General features: G+C 36.0%; 1 protein-coding gene across 5 annotated transcripts in view; it reads left to right on the top strand.

Moving 5' to 3' along the window:
* LOC120778030 (Down syndrome cell adhesion molecule-like protein Dscam2) overlaps positions 1–25,845 on the top strand; it is a 158,879-nt gene that overhangs the window by 67,075 nt on the left and 65,959 nt on the right. For all 5 annotated transcript variants that reach the window (XM_040109713.1, XM_040109706.1, XM_040109720.1 and 2 more), the window contains exons 6-9: positions 4,330–4,479; positions 4,747–4,867; positions 17,410–17,527; positions 17,907–18,130. In XM_040109713.1, the coding sequence (XP_039965647.1) occupies positions 4,330–4,479; positions 4,747–4,867; positions 17,410–17,527; positions 17,907–18,130 (613 nt within the window). The remainder of the gene's footprint in view (positions 1–4,329; positions 4,480–4,746; positions 4,868–17,409; positions 17,528–17,906; positions 18,131–25,845) is intronic.

The raw sequence follows: 25,845 nt of genomic DNA, 5'->3' as shown, positions 1-25,845 counted from the left end.
AAGAAGTATATCTACAATTCACTTAAGATAGACCAATGTCATAAGTGGAAAGGTTCATCTTAGAATCTATGAATTGCATCTTGGGACCACTTAAGGCGGACCGTATTAGCAAAATACAATGTTTCATCTTACATTCTAAAACCTACATATCCAATCTACTTAAGACGGACACCATAAGTGTCATGTTACATATTTATGACAAACTAGATGACCCCGCAGCCGTTGTCCTGCGTGAAATTATGTGTTTTGAAAGGAAAAAAAGTTGAAATGGTATTATGTCGAAAAGGATTTATTTTCGATTTTTCTACATTTTTTTTAATGTAGCGCAATTTAATAAACATAATTTTTTGATTTCTGTTCTGGTGCGTAAATATACAGAGAAGATGGGTTTCCAACTCGTCAACACGTATCTGGCTGTGAAAAAACATAGCATTTGCCGATTTCCTTGTGTTCTGTTGATTGTCAACGCAAAGCCAGTTCTCCCTGGAATTTGAATACGTTTGAGCTAAAATAACTGTCCCTTGTATTCGATAACTGCGTCATAATCAGTCGGGTTACATTACACAGTTTCGGCGCATGAAGATTGTGAAACATAATAATGACAGATCCAACTTTGAAACGCAAATGATGCTGCGGCATACCAAGCCTCTCCAAAGAATTTGGAAATTCCACTGGATACTTTACGGTTTCGTCTTCCTTGTCAAGATAATCGATCGATTTATATGAGCGCAAACCTCCCGGAATTTGACTTTGAATCTTCCAGTTTAAGAATAACATCGTTAACATCGGTATTTTTGGCAACAATTGCAGTTACGATAATTTGACCAATGTTCGGATAAACATTCGTGATGAATTCATCTTCCGTTGAAGTGAATTGACAAAAGGGAGGTGAAATTGATATCAAACCACTGGAAGTATTGAAAGAAAGAAGTATGGAAGAAATTTGCACATTTCCAATTCTTAGCGAATACAATGTAAAATGTCATCGGCAATGTCATTTTTTCGTATCCCATAATTAACGCGAATTTGAAGGCTGATATGTCGAAATGATCTTCGCGAAAAGTATGCGAACTTCGGCAGCATGCGAAATAACTATCGCATTGTCTTTCGTCTGTTTCTAGTGATTATCATATTCCAGCAAATGCAACTGCTGGCATGCTTCTCAAAAAGTTGCACACACTGTACTATTCACAATACGCAATGACTTAAACGAAGTTGAACCACGAGACGCATAACAGTCGGAAAACTTTCATGAATTGCAAAAGTAAATATCCTACAAAGCGCTTTATTGCAGTTCACATATCGACCCATTTGATACTGCTGATCTCATATCGTTCAAGGCCAATAACCGCTATGTTGCTTTCTTTGATGGCGTACTTGCAAACGTATTTGATCGATTTCACCAATCTGCAATATTCAACATTGACATGAGTTTTGAATGTGAATTAGACAAAAGCGGCGAATATGGTACGACCCATGTGTTGTCAACTTCGATGTGTTGTTAACGTCGATATTTACGCCTCTAAATGCTAAATGTTCTGCCATTGTCGTCTGGTGAGCGACGCCGATACAGTTAATTTCCATCATTTCCCATTTCCGTTCCCGAAAGAAAAGCACATGAGTAGTGTTTCGTGCATTTATTGTCAGACATACAAACCAAAGTAGGATTGTAAGGTTCGCAAGGTCCATGAACCATATTGGTTCTCACCACTTCGTATAATTCTGGATCTATCTCTGAATCAGGAATTTCCGCAGAAATGAGTTCTTCGGTTTGATCTGGTGTAACCACCATCCACCATCCAAAGAAGAATGTGTGCGTGCGGCAAACCTCTTTTTTGCTACTCAACAGAATACATTCAGCATCTAACAGCACCATATATACCATAGGTTGCTTCAAGATAAAGACCATCAAACATCGCAGCTATTGTTTAATAAGTCGTGCTGTGATATCGTTACCATCGCTAGCTGATTGACCGCGATCCATAATTCCGCACGTATGTCATCGCATTTTGGGAGTACTTCTTGCCTTTTCTTGGGCTGCCATACGTTGATGGCAAAAAGAACGCCGACCAATATTAGCGCGACCTCTTCGTGGCTTCGTAACAAATTTCAATATGCAATTGATCACATTGTGTGAAACACACATAAAGTTTTCACTGAATAATTTTCAATAATTTTTCCTTTGGATAGCCGGAATAAAAAAGCAAGCGACCGCAATTGAACAATTCAAATAATTTACAAATCAAAATATTGAAAAACAAAACAAACAGAAATTGAAAAAAATGTGTATGGAAAATGTTACTTTTTGGAATTGTCCAATTATCCGACTTCTCCTCAATAAAAGTATAAGGTATTCTGTTTCTAAACCTTTCCCGATCCACAACAAACAACCTTTCAATTTCAAGATTGGTTCAACCGTTCTCTTAGTGTTACTAACAAACAAACATTCATTTTTATTGTAACGTTTGTATGGGAAAAAGAAAAAGGCTGTTTTTAGGGGTTTTCCGGAAATTATTCGAATTTTTCTCGCCGTAAAAACCATCTTTGAACTTCAACGAACATTTAAGAAAAAGAATTGGCCAAATTGGTCCAGGCGTTATTGAGTTATGCGCGTACATACATTCTGACGATTCATTTTTATTTATATATGTATGTACTTACATACATACATAGATAATAGATATGTTCATAGTACATATCACTGGTGTTATTAACTTACACTTTGCACTATGTAGCAGTGTTACATATTATAGAGTTTGGTCTTTGTTCATCGAGAGAGGCCTTTACTTTTAAATTGCTTACTCGGTCTAAAGTAGCGCCTCTTGACAAGAGTGATTCTGCGTTGAATTTCAAGGCTAATATTGTTGTTGGTGTTGATGCTGATTCCAAGATAGAAGAAATTATCTACAACTTAAAAGTTGTGACTGACAACAGCGACGAGCTAGCCAAGTAGCGAATGCGATGACTGTTTGGTTGGTGAAAGGAGTTATTAGCTATTGTCCCACAATCGTCGGGCATGCTTTAGTCCCACCATACCTTGCAAAGAAGCTGCTACATGCACCTTGTCAGTTATTCGCTGCCGCATTTGAGTAGCTCGGCCGGCAATCTATTGGCCCCTGCCGCTTTCTTGTTCTTCAGGCGGGTAATTGCTAATCGACCCTTATCGTAGTCGGGCAATGGAAAATCTATTCCATTGTCATCTATATGATAAATAGATGTTACATTTTCAACTACGGACAGACTATATGAACCAAAAATATTCAATACGGTAAACGCACAAAACATACTGTAACTTGATTATGTAAAATCAATACAATCGAACATACACAAGTGGCCACGCAAACCATGCCACTTAAAATTTTCAAGTTTTGTGCGTACTGGACAACATTCTATAATAGTACTTTTTGCGGTATTGAATATTTTTTATTTAGAAAGAAGTTAATGACGTGTTATTTATCAAAAATATTAAACATTTCAAACACAACACAATCAGCTAAAGATAAAATCATTTGGAAGTTAAGAAACGTAAGAGACATCCGATGAAAAACTGATATTTTTAATTTAATTGAAACTTTACTCACTCAGTCACTTTATTACTTTAAAAACAATAAAATCTACCGATTTTGTACAAACACAGAAAAGCTAGTTTGTGTTTTATGTATTAAAAGTAATAAATTAAAAACTATAATTAGACCATATAATAAAGTTTACTTCAGCTTACTAATAACTAAGAAACAAAATTGAAGAAAATCACGAACGAACCAAAAAGACCTAAAAATATTTAAGAAATCAAAATGGCACATCAAGTGCTAATTGAGCCCGATAGGGCTGCACTCCTACCTACCACTCCTACCTACAGTGGTAAGCTTTGCGTGGCCACGAGTGTATAATTTGCTTACGCGTTCATGGTATTCCTCCTTTCTGGGCCCAGAGATTATTTTCTGACCTTAAGGGAGCGTGTTTGTCATAAATTTAACGGTAATGAAATGCTATTATCGTGACGAACGCCCATTTTGAAACATAATAAAAGTCCTACTATGGAAATGGTGAGAAAAAGTTTGGATGATCACTTAATAAGTGTGCTGTGTTGTGTTTTAACTTTGTCGAGCTTTTTCTATTAAGATATATGTACTAACGTATAAATAAGAATTTCACATAAGCCTTGAAAAGGCCGAAATATTATTTATTTACTTGTTCTTATTAGTTTATTAGTTTTTGTTTAGTGTTTGACGTGTAGTGTTTCTATGTTTTGTTATATAAAAATCATAACAGCACTGAAAATAACAAGTTAATCTAAGCAATAACTTTCTGATCAATCTATTGATGCAGCTGGACGTTATGTGGTACTCTCGTCATATGGAGACCTCTATATACGCTCGGTGCGCACAGAGGACAGCTTGGTGAAGTTCTCTTGCCTGGTCACAAACACACTGAATGGGGAAAAGCAGCGCAGTGATGCTATAATGTTGCAGGTGAAAGGTATGCAGTTACACGAATGAAATTTTGTGTCTAACCGATTAACAAAAGTTAAATATATCTCCATACATTTATATAATATTTAATATACATATATAATTTATATATTTATTCTATGGCTGACAAAATTGGCAGCTTCGTTCTAAATTACTTCGATCCAATAATATCAAACCCTTTCATTCCTATTTAAATGTTTGAGAACAATTTGCTATAATTTTAACTTGGAAGAGAGTTAAATATATTTTGAGCAATTTTTGTTGTGATTTGCAGAGCTAAGCAAAAATCTTGCACCTCGCACCACTCAGAAGCCAGTAATGGAAGTACATGTGGAACGTGGTAGTGATGTCCATTTGCCGTGCAACATCCAGGGAAATCCTTTTCCTATATTTACGTAAGTCACCATAAAAGAGATTATTTGGATATTTGTTTAATTATTTGGTGTTGTAATGAACAGTTTTATGTCGTATTTAACGCTAAAAACGGACGCCGGAAATATGAAAATGAATTTTGGCATACATTTTTTTCTTGCTTTCTCATAAGAAATTGTTGAGATCGGCCCAATATAACATAACCTAAAGGTCTTTTTATACTCTTTTATGATAGCCCCAGTCAAGGGTATTTATTATAGCTTCGGTCCAGCCGAAGTCAACGTTTTGTCTTGTTTCTTTTAATTTTAGCTCATATAATTATCGATACATTATTATATTATTGTCAATTATTAACCTGAGCAACGAAACTATAAATATACTATATGAGAACAGTAGTCACTCATCGAACAATTCATCCATTTATTCCATATTGTTTGGCTTTCAGGTAATCGATTTCAATGAATTCTAACGCACTATGATGAAATAATAATTAACATATATGAATAATATAATATGTATTACGATGAAAACGATTTTGAATCTATTCTATTCTCAAAATCATTATTGATTTTTAAGACTATTTTTAAGACTATTAAATACATATGTAGTATATCGACTGACGTAAGTTGTGTGGATTAGCATTATCTATTTTACAATTGAATTACAATGAATTTCTAATATCATTATTATATACACCTTATCTATTTATAAATAATAAGTAATTATTATACAAATATTTTTAAATCGAGTTTTCAGTAAAAACTATTAAAGCGATTTCAAAATTTTGGAAATTTGCTTTTTTTAATATGTATTTCCTATGAAGAATGAATAATATTATATTTAGGATGTCTGCTGATTAAGCAATGGTGGCCGGTTGGCCTGTATGTGTTTTATGGTAACGAATCTTTAGCTAGAGGCATTAATAGAATTTTATTTTCTCTCTAGTTACATAGTAAATGTTTTATGTCTAAATGTGGCCTTAAATGTGTATATTTACTCGTACTTCTTTAGGTGCTTTTAATACATACATACATATTTGAAATTCGTTCGCCAAAAAGAAATAATGAACTCGCCACCACCAAAGTGTCATTTGGGCAAAAGCAAGTAACGTTTAGTTTATTTTCGTTGCTAACCCGTCATAGCTTAGCTCGTAAGGGATCTGCACACGTACAGGTCATGAATGGGACTAATAAAATACCATAAAGACCCACATATTCTTACATGCATAATGGGAGGCAACTAGCTTAAGTTAATGATGATAGTATTCTCCGTTGAATAAAGGTTGCCCGTGCCGACAGTGCAGCTAGCCACATGGACTCAAGTCACTTGTTTGCGGCAACGCTATTATTTTGTGGTCAGCAGCTTATTATTAATTATAAAAAAAATGTTTGCTTACTTCGAAACCATTTTGGGCGCAGATTGATGGTGCCATAAAAGATTGTTTGCCTAGCAGTGTTTTGCTTATTGATAGCAATTGGTTGTTCGGCTTAAATGTGGCCATGAAATTGTTCCTTCTACGGAAGAATTAAATTCAAATTTCAGTATATTTAAAACTCACATTCTTGCCTATATAGAGCAATAAATGAAATTTTTTTGTTTCAGCCAACATTTATTTGGAAGAAAGATGTCCGTCAAATAAAAATAAGTAAGGAACCTGGTTTTCGAGCGCAGCTGAATATTATAATACTCCAGCTACTTGAATGAATCCGAGTTGTGAAACTTATAAATATATATAATTCTTAATTAATTTCCTAAGGAAAACTCACTATTATCCGACAGGCATGGTATAAAACGTTTTAACTTCCATCTTGCAAACAGAGCAGTCAGGGAATTGGAAATAACCTCGTATCTTCATCCTGATCACTCAGATCTGTATAATATACATATATGTAGCCATATATAAGTATATGCATGTGTATATGGATAAACTTAACGAGTTACAAACAATCGATTCCTGAACATAATTTGTATACACTGTGCAACATATTGCACAATTTAATCTCAATTTCTTAACCTGAGGTAGAAGATTTGTGCAAAATCACCTATTTTTACCGCAAATGCTCGTTATTTAACCTTCACATACTTATGGATATGCGACATCCAACGAATTTGGAAATCAATAAATGCTGCTTAGGCTTAATCTGCAACAGATTTACTTTATGCAAAAGGTACGCCAGCAAAGCCAAAGTATTTTCCTATTCAACATTTTCAGCACGTGCGCAGCGCAACTGAATGTTAAGTCAATTGGGCTAAAGTGAAGACTCACACATCCACATACCAATAACTAGAAAATCATATGTTTCCTCACGTTACTTTACCGCAGTAGAGAACCCGAAAACAGTGGTGTGTGGTTGATATCATAAAAAGCGCATGTGTATGTTTGTTATACTCTTGCAACATGTTGTTACAGAGTATAATAGTTTTGTTCACCTAACCGTTGTTTGTATCACCTAAAAGGGTTATATATATTTAAATGATCAACAGAAATTCCGGACTAGATCCACGCCTATTCTCATATAACACAATTTTAAATTTTGTCTGAATCTTTCACTTCCGAGAACACAAACTGTGCACCAATGAATGTACAAGTATCCGGGTAAAACTTTGTGCAAGTACTATTTAGGAAGTGTACTAGCTTATGCCCAAAAATCAAGCCCCCAGGTACCGAATATATGCACAAAGGTTCCTGTTGCGAACTATTTATCGCAAATAGGTATGTCTGTAAATCCTTATCTCATAATAATATGTTCGTGCGTCAAAAATGGGTTGAATCGGATTAAGGGAATTATTAACCCTACCATATACCAAATATAAAAACATGCGAACTTCCAGCTAACTTTTTCTTTCGAATATAAGCCAATATGCAAATTACGTTAATTAAATCGAGTGAGCGTGGTTTCCTAGAACGGTGCGTCTTTGTGTCTAATATGAATAAAATCGGGTGAAAATTTCCTATTCCTTATGTAACCAATATCAGGGTTTTCGATTATCCGTTTCCATTATTGCGGCGATGGTATGTAAGGTTAAGGTACCTCAGGTAAACTGTGAGAACAGCTTTTTCTGTTAATTATAACTGGTGATGGCAAAAATACATAATAGCGGTCCATAGTACCCCTATATCTCGTATGTTATTCATAACATAAATTTTCAAACTTTCGGTTGGATTTAAACTGCAAAAATCGGTCAATATACAAGTTTGTATAAGATATCTTAACAAAATTAACTGAACGTATAATATTGCACATAGTATAGTTCAATGATTTCTTTATTCTAAAAGACCCTAAACTCAATATATCGGTCAGTGTATGAGTTTATAAATTGCTTGAAAATATACACTTGAATATACCTGGGCAATGTCAAAAGTTAGAGAAATCAGCCCGTCCCTTTTTCTATTGCCCAATATAGCATATACAATGATTTGCGACTTTCCACCTGACTTTGCGACTTTTTAATGTAATAAAGTCGGCAAGTGGATATGAATGGAATTGGACTTGGTCTAAATTTCCTATTACTAATTAAAGAATTTTCATTCTCTGGTTGACGTTTCCCACTTGAACTCAATGTAATATAATTTAGACTTTGGTTGAGTTTAGCATAGTTCTCATTTAACGATAAAATCATCGTTAAATAATATTCGTTGGCGCGATTAAAACATATTAATGAAACTAAATAATATACATATAAATTCATAAGAATCCCAATTTGATTGCTATTCATTTACGATTTCACCAATAATTCGACCAATAATTAATGTTGAATTTTTTTGCAAAAACTAGTAATACAGGTATAATATTTTGACAACAACTTGTTCATAGGTCTATCATAGGTTTTCCTATAAGAGTGATATAATTTCTTAAAAAAAAAAATAAACTAATTGTTGAAGAAATTTAATTTTTTTTTTATTTAGAGTGACATATTAAATGACCTCCACGACTACTTTTGCAGGAACGAATGCGGTGAACCCAATTTTCGAGTACTTTTGTCACTAAATCAAGTTGTACGTCATGAATAGCACTTTCAATATAAACTTCTAAAGCTCGAATAGTCTGGTTTATTGCTAAAGGCCAATGATCCCACAAGTTGTTGTCTACTGGTGTTAAATCACAACTTCAACAATCGAATCTTTAAACCTTTCTCGCAATAGTTCTCATTTAAGGTTATAGCACGTAGCCCCGTCTTATTGGAACCAGATGTTGACCAGATAAACTTCTTCTAATTACGGCAATAAGAAGTTGGTTATAATCGATCTATACCACTCTCCACTAACAGTAACGGTGCCACCAGCTTCATTTCGAAAGAAGTGCGGACCCATAATTCCACTGGACCAAAATCCACACCAAACTGTCAATTTAGTGAGAACAATTTAATACGGATGCAAGTTCAAATCTTTTCTCAAAATCTGTTAGGTTGTGGTTTGAGACAGCGCCAATTCTTGATAACGTCTTGGAATCGGCAAATTGCGGTCTTCAGAAAATATAAATTGCCTGAATGGCAGCAATATTTTCATAACTTCGAGTAGTTCTTTGTCTTGTTGACACTTGGGCATTATGTAAGGAAAATGAACGCTCGACATTTTCAGAAATTCGACAAATAACGAGCACCATACGAGTATAATGGCAAAAGCCCACGAATAGTTGCGATGTGGAGCGATTTTAGACTCTTGCAAACAGTTGCTAAAGAGTATTATAGTTTTGTTCACCTAACGGTTGTACGTATCACATAAAACTAATCGAGATAGATATACGGTTATATATGTATGTATATATAAATTATCAGGATTACGAGAAAAGTTGAAATCCGATTGACTGTCTGTTTGTCCTTCCGTCCGTCCGACCGTCCGTGTAAGCTGTAATTTGAGTAAAAATGGAGATATCTTGATGAAACCTGGTGTGCAGGTTTCTTGGTACAAAAGAAGTAGTTCGAGTTCGTAGATGGGCGTAATGCCACGCCCACAAATCGCCATTAACCGAAAACCTATAAATTGCCATAACTAAGCACTAAATTAAGATATAAAACTCATATTTGACACAGGGGATCGCAGAAGTCAAGGGCACCTGTGGGAAAATTTTTTTGAAAAAGTGGGCGTGGCCCCGCCCTTAAACAAGTTTAATGCATATATCTCTTAAGCCATTTAAGCTAACAACCAAATTTGGTGTGTGCAAGTCTTATAAGAACTTCTACCGACGGGGTGTAAATTTATGAAATCGGAGGATCTTCTTATAATGGTACTGTTAAAAACTACTAAAAGCATGATAAAGTAATAACTAAATACGCCAGAAACATTAAATTTTACCACCGAGATGGGATGAGAGAGCGTTATTGAAGCTGTTGGGAAAATTGGACGATGGGCGTGGTACCGCCCACTTTTTGGTGAAATCTCATATCTCAGGTCGTGACCAATCGATTTCGTCAATATTTTGTACGTAGCATTTCTTTTGCATTCTTATATTACACTTTGAAAATCGATGAAATTGGACCACAACCACGCCTACTTCCCATATCGCACAATTTTAAGTTCGTTCAGTTTCCAGTACACAAATCATGAAGCAATTAATATAACGTGATAACTTTGCAAGAATAATATCTTAAGTGTATGCCACCTTATGACCAAACAATTTTTAAACCAAATAAAAACTGTTCAAGCCCTAGGTACCGAATGTTTAGACTCCGGTACCTATAGTTGACTTTTGATCGAAAATGTAGGTCAATGTGTGATATATATAACTGAAATTAAGGGATAATCCTCCTCTTATTATGGTTTGTCTGTGTGTCAAAAATGGGTCGAATCGAAGCAATACTTCCCTTAGCCTTCATATACTTAATATAAAGATTTTCGAACTTTCGGGTGACTTTGTATCGCATATATCGGCCAATATTTGAATTATACCAATGAAAATGATATAGTGTGTTTTATTCAGAACAGTTTATTTTTGTGCCCAAAAGAGATAACTTTGAGCGAAAACTTGGCATAGCCCATATATAACTAATATCTGGATTTTCGAACATCCTGCTGACTTTACTCTATGTGATTGGTTTTACTCCTTCAAGTATTTCCCTGGCTTTGATTTTTGCAAATTGCAAGAGTATAAAATTGTCGGTTGCACTCGAACTTAGCCTTTCCTCACTTCCCATATAACGATTATGTTGAAAAATGTAATAACTCGCTAAATAATTATGTCAGAAAAATAAAACTTTGTAGCCTTAAATTACACTTAAAATTTAAAAATAAGCGCTGAACAAAAGTGAAATCGTATATCTGAGGAGCACTTAACTAATTTCAACGAAATGGTGCTTTACAATATTTTGACTTTCTTATATAATGTTGAATAAATTGACGAAATCGCTCTACAGCTATGCCTGATTCACAATTTGCCGCCAATATCACAACTTTAAATTTCTTATGATTCATTTACTTTACAGTTTATAAATCGGGAGCTAATGACATTATCGAAATTAAACTTTGCACAATAAAATTGTATTTAAGTTATTACATCTATCGTTTGAAAGTTGCCGAAATCGGATCATAAAAAAATAGTATTTTGTGATGCCATAAATCGTAAACATCAGTTCAATACTTCTTCTAGCTCCGATCTACTTAATAGAAATATAGTATTTTCGAACTTCCAGTTGACTTTATACGGTATATACCGATCCACATGTGAAGTATCTTAAAGAGCGTCGCTTATAAGAAAGTGTTCTTGCGCCTAAAATGGATGAAATCAAGGTAATAAAAACCCTAGGCGCTAAGTAAATAATAAACAATTTCAATTAAAAAATGTATATAATGTACGTATAGTATAAACTACAGTTTACTCGGGAAAATTGAATATTTCGGAAACAAAGCAAATTGTATTGTTGAAACTAAGTGAGCCTGTGACTTATGTATAATTGATTATAATTCATTCATTTTCTTCGAATATACATACATGTTGAATAATTGTGGAAAGTTTTGTATTATAAAATTATGACAATAACTGTAAGTATCTCCTCGGCTTGGTACCTTGCAAATAGCATTAGTATAAAATATTAGTTGCAGCCGAACTTTGCCCTTCATTATTGCTTTGATACTTATAAGGCATTGTGGATCTCCTAATCCGTGGGAATGTATTTATTAGTTTTTCTATTTTCCTCAAATTATGGTAAGAAGCAAATCGTTAAATAATAACTATACAACGCACACACACGGCGCAGCTTTTCTAGATACCTATGTATATACATATGTGCACGTACTTCTCTTTATTGGCTTAGACACCGCTTACGCGATTATAGTAGAGTTAACAACAGCGCGCCAGTCGTTTCTTCTTTTCGCTACGTGGCGCCAATTGGATATAACAAGCGAAGCCAGGTCCTTCTCCACTTGGTCCTTCCAACGGAGTGGAGGTCTTACTCTTCCTCTGCTTCCCCGGCGGGTACTGCGTCGAATACTTTCAGAGCTGGAGTGTTATCGTCCATTCGGACAACATGACCTAGCCAGCGTAGCCGCTGTCTTTTAATTCGCTGAACAATGTCAATGGCGTCATATATCTCATACAGCTCATCGTTCCATCGAATACGATATTCGCCGTGGCCAATGCGCAAAGGACCATAAATCTTTCGCAGAATTTTCTCTTGAAAACTCGTAAGGTCGACTCATAAGATGTTGTCATTGTCCATGCCTCTGCACCATTTAGCAGGACGGGAATAATGAGTGACGACTGTTTGTCTGATGACAGGAGATATTTCGTCTTGCCCTCGTTCATTGCCAGACCCTTATGCTTTGCTTCCTTGCCCAGTCTGGAGAAAGCAGAACTAACGGCGCTGGTGTTGAGGCCACTTATATCAATATCATCGGCGTACGCCAGCAGTTGTAATTTCTTATAAAGGACTGTACCTTCCAAGAATTGGTGCATGGTGAATATCTTCTCTGATCGGTTGTCGATCTTCCAGTTCTAAAGTCACACTGGTAAGATCCAATCAGTTTGTTGACGGTGTGCTTTAATCTTTCACACAATACGCTCAATAGATCCTTATACGCCAAGTTTGGGAGACTTGTGCCACGGTAGTTGGCGCAAATTGTGGGGTGTCCTTTTTTGTGGATTGTGCAGAGCACACTTAAATTCTAATCATTGGACATGCTTTCTTCCGACTATATTTTACAAAGACGCTGATGCATGATCCTTTTCAGTTCTTCGCCGCCGTGTTTGAATAGCTCGGCCATAAATTCATCGGCCCCCGCCGCTTTATTATTCTTCAGACGGGTAATTGTTATTCGAACTTCTTCATGGTCGGGCAATGGAGCGTCTGCTCCATCGTCATCGATTGGGAAATCGAGTTCACCTTCTCCTGGCGTTGTACGTTCACTGCCATTCAGCAAGCGGGAGAACTATTCCCTCCATAATTTTAGTATGCTCTAGGCATCGGTCGCTAGATCACCTTTGGGGGTTCTACAAGAGTATGCTCGTGGCTTGAAACCTTCTGTTAGTCGCCGCATTTTTTCGTAAATTTTTCGAGCATTACCTCTGTCGGCCAGCTTGTCAAACTCTTTATACTCATTCATTTCGGCCTCTTTCTTTTTCTGTCTGCAAATGCGTCTCGTTGCCCTTTTCAACTCTCGGTATCTATCGCATTCTGCACGTGTTGTGGTCGATCGTAACGTTGCGAAGTGGGCAGTCTGTTTTCTCTCCGCCGCGACACGGCGCTCCTCAAAGTACCAGCTGTTCTTTTGCATTTTCCGGAAACCAATTGTTTCGGTTGCAGCTGTACGTAAGGAATTTGAAATGCCGTTCCACAGATCCCTTATTCCTGAGTTGTCGATGAGTGCTCTCAGAGGGCAGGAGTGCAAGTCGAGTAGAAAATGGTTCTGTTGTCTGTTGTAATTGCAGCTTCTCGACGTCGAACCTTCCTTGTGTTTGTTGACGTGCGTTTCTTGCTGCACAGAGGCAGATGCGAATCTTTGCTGCAACAAGATAGTGGTCCGAGTCAATGTTAGTACCTCGGAGCGTACGCACATCTAAAACACTGGAGACGTTTCTTCCGTCTATGACAACATGATCGATCCGGTTGGTGGTTTTCCTCTAGCACTACAGATAACCATATTTCGGGCCCTGGCGAAGTCGATCAGCCTCAACCCATTTGGGGATGTTTCATCATGGAGGCTGAATTTACCAACCGTAGTGCCAAAAATACCTTGTTTGTCCATCCTGGCGTTAAAGTCGCCAAGCGAGATTTTGATATTGTTGCGGTCCAACCAATTTTGATATACATAAGTGCGCTCCAAGCGCTCATAGAAGGCATCTTTGGTCACATCGGTTTGATGCGTATTGTGGCTAGATGTTCATACACCTGAGTGGATAACAGTACTCGGCGACGTAGTCTCTCTACTACCACGAATCCAACACCAAACTTGCGCTCCTTTATATGGCCACTGTAGTAAATGTCACAAGGACCTATTCGTCTCTGTCCTTGTTTCGTACATCGAATTTGGTGGACTGCGGTGATGTCAGCCTTTATTTTCACGAGGACATCAACCAGCTGGGCAGCGGCACCTTCCCAATTAAGCGACCGGACATTCCAGGTGCATGCCCTCAAACCGTAATCCTTAATTTGTTTGCCATGGTCGTCATTAAAAGGAATGTTTCTCACCCGAGGCTGATTGTTATGTTTCATTGGATGCATTTTTTACAATGCGGGTCCCAAACCCAGCGCAGAACCCTGCGGAGGGGATGTTTCGTCTTTTCACTTTAGTTCGCCTTCAAACGAATGTTCTTAGGCTACCCAGAGGATACTTGGTCAAAGACCGACTACTACACATGACACCAAGCTTCTAGGTACCGAATATTTATACCCCGGTACCTGAAGTTGACTTTGGATCGAGAATGTCGGTCACTGTGTGATATATATAACTGAATTTAAGGGATAATACTTCTCTTATATTGGTATGTCTGTGTGTCAAAAATGGGTTGAATCGGACCAATACTTCCCTTAGCCTCCACATGCTTAATATAAAGATTTTTGAATGACTTTTTACTGCAACCCTAAGTTTTAAAAATAGGAGAATATAATACAATTGTATTTTCATTTGTTTGAACCATTCATAATAGTAAATTATGCAAAACAAAACTTGGTATAATAACATTGAAGATAGCGGCTATACCACCTTAATGATGTATTCGCACACTCTCTTGCACGAACTCGATAAATTTGTTGTTGCTTTTACATGGATTTTTTTTGTCAAGAGAACAGAAGCGAGTAAAGAAACAACGACTTGAAGAGCTATTAGTAGTTGTTGTGGGGTTAAAGGTAGTCTTTACACGACTTTTTTGGCAATACGATATGCTATTGACTGAAAAAATACTTTTTGAGTTTCAACAAGATACTTTACATTTTAACCGATATATACGGTATAAAGTCAAGTGCGAAAGTTTGTATATCGGTAGGGAAGTATTGACCTTTGATTTTATCTACATATTCTTGATACAAGGACACATTTTTATAATACAGATTAATTTACATATATTGGGTAGTCGACAAAGTCTTTTCGTATTTCCAATAAACTTTTAACATATGTTTATTTATATTTATACTAATAAATAGATAAACAAATATGTACCATTTTGGTCGACTACTTTTGGCCATTTTTCCGATAGCGACATTATTCCATCAGTGTAAAACTTTCATCAGTGTTAATCGAAATTTCCAGAACGGAAGCGAGCGAACCATTGTTGTGCTACACGAACTGATACAGCATCGTCTCAGTACACTTCACAAATTTCATCGGTGGCTTGCGTGGCACATACAAAAATTTCAAAATATACCGAATTTCTTCATTACTTTCACTCATTTTTGAACAGCTGTAACTTTTTTCAACTTTCCTAAATTTAATTTTTTTTTTGGTTAAATGAAGCTTTAAATCTCCCCTTTCCAACACTAGAAGGCGTGACACAATGCGATTGGTAGCACTGGAGATATACGACTGCGACATCATCTATTGGCAAATTACGAAAAGTCTTTCTCGACTACCCAATATTTTCGGTAAAAAATCTTCGGTATCTAGGGACTTGAAAATTATGGTCCGATTTCTCCAATCTGCAGAAGTTCTTTGAGGAATTTAAAATTTTGATATACGCAAAGGAGGCATTAAACTTATAAGGAGTGAGTCTGATTGGTTAGAATCGTTTTTTTTTGAAGATTACAATAATGTATAGCTCTAAATAACTTTTAAGTCAATAATCAATTTTATAGAAATGAAATTTGTGAAGAACATGATAACGAGGAGGCTCGTTTTCTTCAAGGTTCGTTAAGTGTTTTTTTTAGATAACGGTTAATATACAACACTTGGGACCGATTTTTAATGTGTGGTTAGCAGCCATCTATCAGTTCAATTCTGGTTGATGTAAGCTCTTTTTTTCGGCAAGGTTAACCAGAGCTTAACTGACAAAGGACCACTAACGAGACATTAAGAATACGGCCTTTAGAAATACCTTAGATGTACATTCTTCAAAAGAAAAGACTGAACACGCTTAAGCAGAACGAAGCCAATATGCGAATTTCTATATTATTTCAGGCATTCGAAAAGGCATATTCGAAAACATTTAACATTTAATTTACATAATGATGTACAATAGTTTACATGCAGATATATTGCGAGTTGTAAATTTGTTATAATAAATCACTATAAAAATGGCAATGATATAAACCACTCTTCCACACACAAACTGAGTAAGGTAAGGTGACAACAAAATAAAATAAGTAAGGCAAAACCAAGTTCGGATGTAACCGAACATTTTATCACATACTCGAATATTATTTCGTATATTTTCAAATAAATTAATATTTTTGGAGATATGCACATTAACCTATTAGGAGATGGGGCTCCCCACTTTTTTAACCGCAGATGCCCTCTTTAATGCGATTCGTTGCACCTAATTACAGCTTTGTATCTCATTGCGAAGTTTAGTTATGGCACTTTAAGGTTTTCGATTAATGGCGTTTTATAGGTCTAACAAAGAGCTCAACTGCTAACCACATATCTTTACCACTTTGCATCAAAATATTTGTTTTAAGTGGTACAAACAACGGTTAGGTGAACAAAACTATTATTCTTTGTAGCAACATGTTGCGAGAGTATAAAGAGGAAGAGGAAACATACAGATAAATGCATATTAACTCGGCTAAACGAATTGCTCACGGGAGATAGACTGCCAGTGGCAGTGAAAACAGATAACGTGTGCATGTGGGTATTTTTGTACGCATCCGTCTGAGGAGCAACTGTTCGGCTGACAATGAGGCAAATAATTCATTGTCATGGTTGCAGTCGTGCAGACACCACAGCACATACACCTGGTTTTTTATATTCATATGCAGGGGCGCACACAGGTGCTGCACGCACGCTCAGGATAATATGGATATTTGCCAAGTTACTTTCTGCAGTTTTCTACTTTTCCATACACACGCACGCAAGCACAGCCCGTAAAATTATATTTTGAAGCAATCATTCGAAGGTCATTTTTTACTCTTATTTCGTTCTTTTACTTACTTCTATGGCACTTTACTAACGTCTGGTACTTTTGTGATTTTCTACTTGCAGATGGTATCGTGTTTCGGATTCATCAGCATTGTACCCAATTCCATCTTCGCAGCGTGTGATACTGTCACGCACGCTGTTGCTTATCAAAAACGCTGACGAACGGGATGCCGGCAAATGGGTAAGTGAGCGCTGCAAAGCGCCTTCAACTTAAGAAATGGGGCTCCTCTACGCTGAGCTAGAGAAAATGAGTTATGGGAGCATAAAAGCGAGAACTTTTGAAAACAACTCAATTGATGTGGAAGTCGAGAGTCTCTCAAACGTGTACCTTACAGTGGGTCTCAAACGACGCACCAACACTTTGCAGTGGAAATCGAGTTAGGAATCTCATTAACGCCAACTTGTGGAAAACTGTGTAATTTGCTACGGAAATTGTCAATTTAAAGTGGCATGTTGCCATTCAACGCGAGAGCTTATTTTACAACATTTTCTATGTTTTCCTACCCATATATGGAAACAACTCTCTTTACTTTCATTTTTTGCGTCTTTTTTTTGTCTAGGTGTGCCAGGCAGCGAATCAGTTCGGCGAGCAGCGCATCGAAATCCGTCTGCTGGTTAACTCATATGTGTCGGTGCATATTCTGCCGCAAGTGCAAATTGTCAATTCGGGCGGAATGGCAATTTTCAACTGTTCGACCACGGGTTCAGCGATCGATGGCGTCGAGTGGTTGCACAATGGAATACCTCTACAGGGCAACAATGCGCTTAGCACGGGAAGAGAGAAGTAAGTGAATGTTTGAAATGCGAATTAAAGCTTAGATAAATGCGAGAACATTTGTACGTACATACATACATATATCCTGTTTCCATATCTGAGAGCACCGGCTGCATGCCTACGAATCGGTAGTTCGGCAGCTTAAATTCAGGTCGATGTGGGTAGTTGGTTCAGTCAAATACAGCTTATTAATTGGTGTTAAAACTATAATATCTAATATCCAATTAGCAAACCAACTGAAATTGTTTAATGTAATCTTAAATCTAAATACGTAAATATGTAACTATGTATTGGGTAATCGAAAAAGTCTTATCGTATTTAGTCAATAGATATCGTTGCAGTCGTATATCTCCAGTGCTTCCAATTACGTTGTGTCATACCATATATTGCTGGAAGGGTGAGATTTCGGGAAAGTTGAAAAAAAGTTACAGCTATTCAAAAACGAGTGAAAATAATGATGAAATTCGTTATATTTTGAATTTTTTGTATATGCCACGCAAGCCACCAATGAAATTTGTGAAATTTACGGAGACGATGCTGTATCAGTTCGTGTAGCACAACAATGGTTCGCTCGCTTCCGTTGTGGAAATTTCGAAATTTCGATTAGCACTGATGAAAGTTTTACACTGATGGAATAATGTCTCTAGTGAAAAATGGCAAAAAGTGGTCAATCGAAATGGTACATTTATTAGTATAAATATAAAATAATAAGTTGATGTTTGATCAGAAATATTTTCGACTACCCAATATGTATGCTTATAACTACTAGAACCAGTTTAGGGTTTTTACATGATTTCCAGCACTTCAACAATTTTTCACACAAATTTTAGAAATATTTCCTCAAAACTCACATCGAAAGTTTGCTGCAGTTATCGAGTGGTTTGTGTGTAACAAACTGCACTAGCTGCAATAATAACACGTGAATATGAGAGAATTTGTAGAGCTATGGATTGCAGCTTTTTGTTTTGTTCGTCGGGATTTCGGTATATCGAAAAATAACATTGTCCCTTAATAGACACAATCCGAATATAAAATAAATAGGGAAGCGGAAACAGCGGTCGGAACCGAATTTTAAATGTTATTGCCAATTAATAAATGCAAGCCGTGTATAGTATTTCCAGAAACAATTTTTATGCTGTATGTATTTAGACTGACGCTTGAAAACGTAGATTCTTATTTTCAGGATGGGGACTGGAAGTCGGTGTTAGTATATTTATAGAGGCCGGTTAATACATATCAAGCGTGGCGTAAGTATTTAATTCTGGTTCAATTTCTTTTCGATTGAACGTAATTGAACTCAATCAGTAAATCATTCCAAATATGAAAATCAACTAGTCGTTGATTTGAATTTTTTCAAAAATATATGCATATCTTTAAAAAGTTATGAATGGAATAGTCCTCTTAATTGAGTCTTAAGCTGCAGTGTCTGCAGAAACAAACTTGGATCACTTTAGGCCTAAGTACAGGCATGTTCATATACAACCTTACTCCCTGGTAGAAGATGCAACAAACAACTGTTGGATGAAGAAAACATGAAAACCCTTAAGCAACATGTTTGCGTGCATTAAAACCAGAATATTCACTAATTGGTCGGTTCGTTTGTTTGCGGTCATGAATTTGATTTGCATGGCTGTGAGACAGAAGTGCTACTATTCCACAAGCCAAACAAACGGAATGAAATAAAATAAAATTGCTAATAGCTGAATTGAAAGGAACTACAGTGATGCGCATGCTAATAAACGTCTGTTGAGGCATAACAACGGATTTGAAAATATGCAATTATTTATATAGAAGAAAAAATAAATAAAGTGAAGTTTGTTACAGCGTCAGTGAGGCGTAAGCATAAGCAATTCAATAGGTTTGTCAATGTGTTTTGTTAGCAGCCGATTGAGTAAGTTACAAAAATCAAAACTTTAACTACACAGTGCGATGGACTGCGCAGGTACGCAGCATATATGTAAGTATTTCGGCAAAAATGACCACGCCACCTTTACCGCTACAGGAATACTAAATGCTAAACTGCAATTAGAGGAATTTAATCACGCCACTAGTGTACTACTACGACTATCCGTCACTGCTGATTTCTCGCTCTGCCGCTATCGAAAACAATAAAGTATTGATCTGAAGTTACCTTGTAATTTTGTAAGCGATAAATTAGAGCGGTTTTGTTAACTCTACAAGCAATCGAAATGTAATTTTCGTAAATTTGCACTTTTATTACACTAAAATTGATCATTAAATATCATTAAAGTTCTCCAGTCATTTCTCTATATCATAAGTTGAAACAAATTTGAAAGGCCAAGTGGAGGCAAGCTCTTCTTGTTTTAATCTTTCGAATGTAAATAAAAGTCTCCCTCTGGCAGGGTAGATCCTGTATTTTTAATCATTAGACTATATTTACCTTTCATTGGATGTACTTTTAGTGCATTTACGTGTACCCTACATAAAAATATGGATAATGAGAGACCTACAGAAAGTTCTATTTGAAGTGATTAAGGGTAATTAATATTGGTTGATTGGTAACAAACACTCTAATACATGTACTTGCGAGTATGTTCTTACTTGGATACACCAAAGCTATAATACCCTAATACCATTCAAAGGTGCAATTTTTGTAACTTTAAAGGCATAAAAAGATCTTTGTCGATCGGACAATTTAAATGGCTTATTTTTGTGTCAAAATATTTCTGAATTTGCTTTTATGTAAAATGGAAAAAATCGACTCAATATAAATACACAAAAATTTTACATATACATAAATAAAAACTGGTCATCCTTTTATTCTTAGAATAGACATTTAAAAATAGACTTCAAATGTTTAAAAATTACCAATTTCATTTTACTCTCATGTTCCGTAGAAGTTTCGCTTAATAACCTCCAAATATAGTCTCCCATCTTGCTTTCAGTTTACGGGCCTTGGTGAAGTCTCTTAAATTCCATTGTGTCTAGATGGAAGCAGTCTCCTTTTGTTCTTGTTCTTTCAAATAAGTTCCTACATATATTATGTTTAAATTTATCAATGTATGTATATGAGAATGTAACATGGGCATTTATAGAGACATGTTATGTACATCATATGAGTGATCGGCTCGCCATAATTGTCAGCTCTACGACAATTGCCTCTTATACTATATTTCGGGATTAGAGAGCGAAATCACTCTGATTGAGGCATCTCTAAAACAGTCTTTCTGAACGCATCAACTACTTTATAGGATCTCCGACGTCTCCTGCTTGAGGAGAAAATTAATATATCCTGTTCAAGGAATAAAAATTATTTTAAATGTAAGCATTGTTTTCAATATTTTAACATAAACATAGTATTGATTTTGGATTCAGAAAATAAGCTCCTTAACCTCTGTAAAGGAAATAATGTACGAGTATAGGCTCCATTGAATTTTTGAATTCAACATATTCAGGGGTGTTGTGGAATCCAAGACAGAATTGCTTAGCTGTCAGAATTGCAAACCAATTCTGATTATCAATGGTATCACAGAATCTGATAGGACTGTCGTCTTTTCGAACATACGCAAAACCAATATTCGAACCAGCTGTTTACTAATGTGACAAAACTTGCAAATGAATACATTTGGAGGCAATCCTATTAAAGTTCCGAATTAAAGAAAGATTTTAAGAGATAACATTTATAGATGGGAATTAGAAATATTGATGAAGCTAGAAGGGAAATAAAGACCGAGCGATATATGAGCGCTTGGGCAGAAAGCGAAAACTTTGACTCGGTTTTTCATTTTTACGATTTTTCTTAATTGGCGGGCAGGATTGAAAAAAACTAAACGTATGGAATTGGGGCAAAATTTATTATCTTTGGCATTATATTATCTTCTATTTAAACTAAAAAAATTAACAAAATTTAAGTTTGGACATATATTTAAGCAACATAAAGTAAAATTTTTTTGGTCAAAAACCACTTTTTAAAAAAATTTAGAATTTTATTTTTAGAAATTTTCCTAGTTTAACTTGAACATAAGTTATTGACAAATATGAATCTCTTTAAATTTTTTGTTTCCGACAGAAATTGCGGCCTGCATACTTTCCGCCGTCCGACAAATGCACACGCGAGATGCATCGGGCAATTGCTTCCCTAAGGCAGAGTATCAAAGAATTCGTATCCAAAAAAATTTCGGGTGATGCTTAAATATAGAACTATAAACCCTAAAAATTTCGCTTTAATCAATTATTTCTTTCCCTCCCAAAAAAAAAGAACATCAAGCCTCTAAAGCGGCTCCCCCCCTTAAATATCCGCATTTTTTCCAAAACTCAATAATTAAAACATTTCATACTTTATTCATATGTTTTCTTCCATAGAAATAAAGATAAATCACTTACATTTAAAATCAGTGTGCGACTATCTTCTTGCTTTGTTTCTGACAGCAAAACCGATAAAATTGGTTTCCGTGACACCCAAAACCGATACGAATTCTGTTTCGAATATCAAACCAATAATGTCTGAATTCATGACACCTACTGCTTTTTTGATCGGTTTCAATTCTGATTCCGACAACTATCAGATTCCACAACACCCCTGATTATCTTGAATATTGTTATTCGCAGTGACCCATTGCCAATATTCGCTTTTAGTTACGTATATGTACATATGAAACGGCTTCCATTTATTTACAAGCTCAACAGATATCGGCATTTTGCCAAGTTGGCAAATAAAACGTGGGAAACATGCATGCTGATATGGAAACTCTGCACCTCTTTGTGATTATGCTAATCAAATAAATAATAATTTCCGAACTATTGGTTTGGCGACTTTTACTAGAATGAAGTTGGGAGAAAGAACAAGAGTTTTCTTTTAAAGGGTGTAGTGAAAATGTTTAATAAATTTAAACCAATTTCTGGTTCCTTTCAGGGAGTACTTATGTTTCAGTAGTACTACTTGCATATTTCAATAAAAGAAAAAGCTAGCAAATGCTTTGGAACAAAAAGGAACAAAGAGCAAATAAAAAATGTTGTTAACTTAAAAGAAAATTCGCGGAGGCATACAAATTAATAAAAATAAGTTAATGGTGATGATTGTATGAGTCGTTTTCAAGTTCTACGTGGTTTACACGATTTGGTCCTAGAAGAATAATGCTATTTTATATCACTGGAAAAACAACGATACGCTGAAATGATGTCTCTCCTTGTGAAAGATTTCTAGAATATCAAAGGCTTTAAAATTTTCGGTTTTTTTATCGCTTTTATCGGTTTTAGATCGCTTGATTTATTCATTATCAGTCTTATAAGGTATACATAAAGACTGAATAATGACCGATGAAGAATTTTAACTGAAAATTTCGGTAAAGGAAACCCCTGTGCTTTTTGCACATAAATTAAGTGACAACCAAAAAAAAATAGTTTTTAACTATCAACATCTAACACTCAAACTGGGAACCAATTAAGATTCCTCATAAGTTTGACTAATATACTTACATATAAGATATAATTTCAACCGGAAGTTCGGTTATCTTTATATGAAGCATTTGGAGCCTTAGGGAATAATTTATCCGATTTTACCAATTTTTGTGACAAGGACCTGATGTTATCACGAAAATATTCTCTCCGAATTTGAATACCAGACCTCACAGTTTAGGTTGACATATTTGGGGTTTTGAAAATGTTCGATTTCGATAACTTTTTGATTCCCGTAAAATTGGTTTTGCTTAAACCAGTTATTCTTATAGCGGTATTAATATTTGAGTATGTACATATGTATATGGTGCATATACTTGTAGTATGTTATATACAAATAGTATGGTTCGTGATCTCTTTATACTTGTACTTACATACATACAAATATTCTCTTTGGGCTTTTAAAGACGACAAAGTCATTCGTTCTTCATTCACATTTTGTGTTTAACACGTCAATGATCTCTATACAAAAAGTAATACAAAAAGTACAAAATATCAGCCGACTTATGGCCTAAAGAGACGACTCAGATTGTGACAAGGGCTAAATGGTGGTGTAAAGTTGACAAAATAACAAAACCACTCAAGCGTCACCGAAATATAATTTGAAAAAATTTAAGAAATCGCGAAAAATACTTTTTAATCACCCCAAAGGATCAGTTCCAAAAATGAATGCGATCACTAAGCGGCATATTCGGGCACTGCTGACGTCAAAATCAATGAGCTGCGGCCAAATTAAGTCGATCGGTTCAACAGATTTGCAGGAAGAAGCTACAATTTAAATAAGATCTCTGTGTGTGTACATCAATTGCTAATTTGACTTTTATGAGAAACTAGCTGTTACCCTGTGCGCTTCGCTACATCTAAATCGATTAAAACTCTTAATTGTTTTTACTTTGTGTTTTATTTATTGTAGTAAAGCTGTTACTTATTTATAAAACATTTATAAAACATATTGGTATACAACATTTTTGGTAAATGACTAAATGAATAAGGACCTTGGTGTTCCCACTCTCGAGCATGCGACGAACAATTGGCCGTGGGAAAAGCACGGTTCTTCCAAATTGACGCCGCACACTTGAAACGTTTGCCCTTGCGATTTGTTGATGGTCATCGCAAATGCAAGACGTACTGGGAACTGCATGAATCATGTGAATGCGTGGTAAGAGTACAACTTCACCTGCTGCCTTGCCATTTAGTATTGTTGCTTCAATCAAATTTGGCCACAATTTTTTGACTGAAAGTCTTGTACCATTACAAAGTCGGTGGCTTCAGATTTCGTAGAAGTATAATGGGTGAACCGACTTTCAGGGCCAAACGATACTTCATCTTGATTCAAAACGCTATCAATCGATGTATATGTTGTAGCTTCTCCTGGCAGTTTTTCTTGAATGGCAAAATTGATTTCGTTGACGTGTACATTTTTCGGTGCCAATATTGCGCATTCACTAAATAATCGTGGCGTTGATAGTGTTGAACAATATTCGGAAATACACTTTCAATCAATTCTTCTTTCGATTGTTAAAGTGTACAAAAGATGTTCGGCAATGTGATCAAACCGGTATCATCGATTGGCATTTTGCCTTCGCCAATGTCCAACAACTGTTTCGAAAACGACGCTGCGGATCGATCATTTTGCAATTGGACTCGCATGTTGATGGTAAGAGGCAGTCTTTGAACATGTCTCCACAAAACTGACGATTTTAAACATGCGTTTATTTCGTCGGCAGGAGTTGATCGAGGAATGACTGGCAAAGTTTGCCGAAAATCGCCGGATAATAAGACTAATGCTCCGCCAAAAAGTTGTTGCTTTTGTCGTAAATCTTGCACTGTTCTATTGAATGCTTCTAATGACTTTTTGTTAGCCATTGGGCACTCATCCCATAGAACTATTCCAGCTCCTCGCAAAACTTTTGCCATTGCTGAATTCCTCGATATGTTGCAGGTTGGTATTTCAACGACTTGAATGTTCAATGGTAATTTCAACGAAGAATGTGCTGTTCGGCCGCCATCAAGTAGAGTAGCAGCGATGCCTGACGAAGCAATTGCCAGCGCAATTTTTTGCTGTCACCGTATATTAGCAAGAATCAAAGATATCAGAAACGTTTTCCCTGTACCACCGGGCGCATCCAGAAAGTAGAATCCACCGGCGTTATTGTCAACCGCTCGTATAATCTTATCATAAGCATTTTTCTGCTGAATATTCAATTTGTTAATGTTAGTTTGTATGAAAGCGCGCAATTCATTGCAATCGTATTGTTGTTCACGTTAAAGCTCATGGTCAAGCACATCAATCGCTGAACGATTGGGCG

The sequence above is a fragment of the Bactrocera tryoni genome, chromosome 1, assembly GCF_016617805.1.
Source record: "Bactrocera tryoni isolate S06 chromosome 1, CSIRO_BtryS06_freeze2, whole genome shotgun sequence".
Taxonomy (NCBI): Eukaryota; Metazoa; Arthropoda; class Insecta; order Diptera; family Tephritidae; genus Bactrocera; species Bactrocera tryoni.
This window is presented reverse-complemented; position numbering and strand designations above follow the sequence as displayed.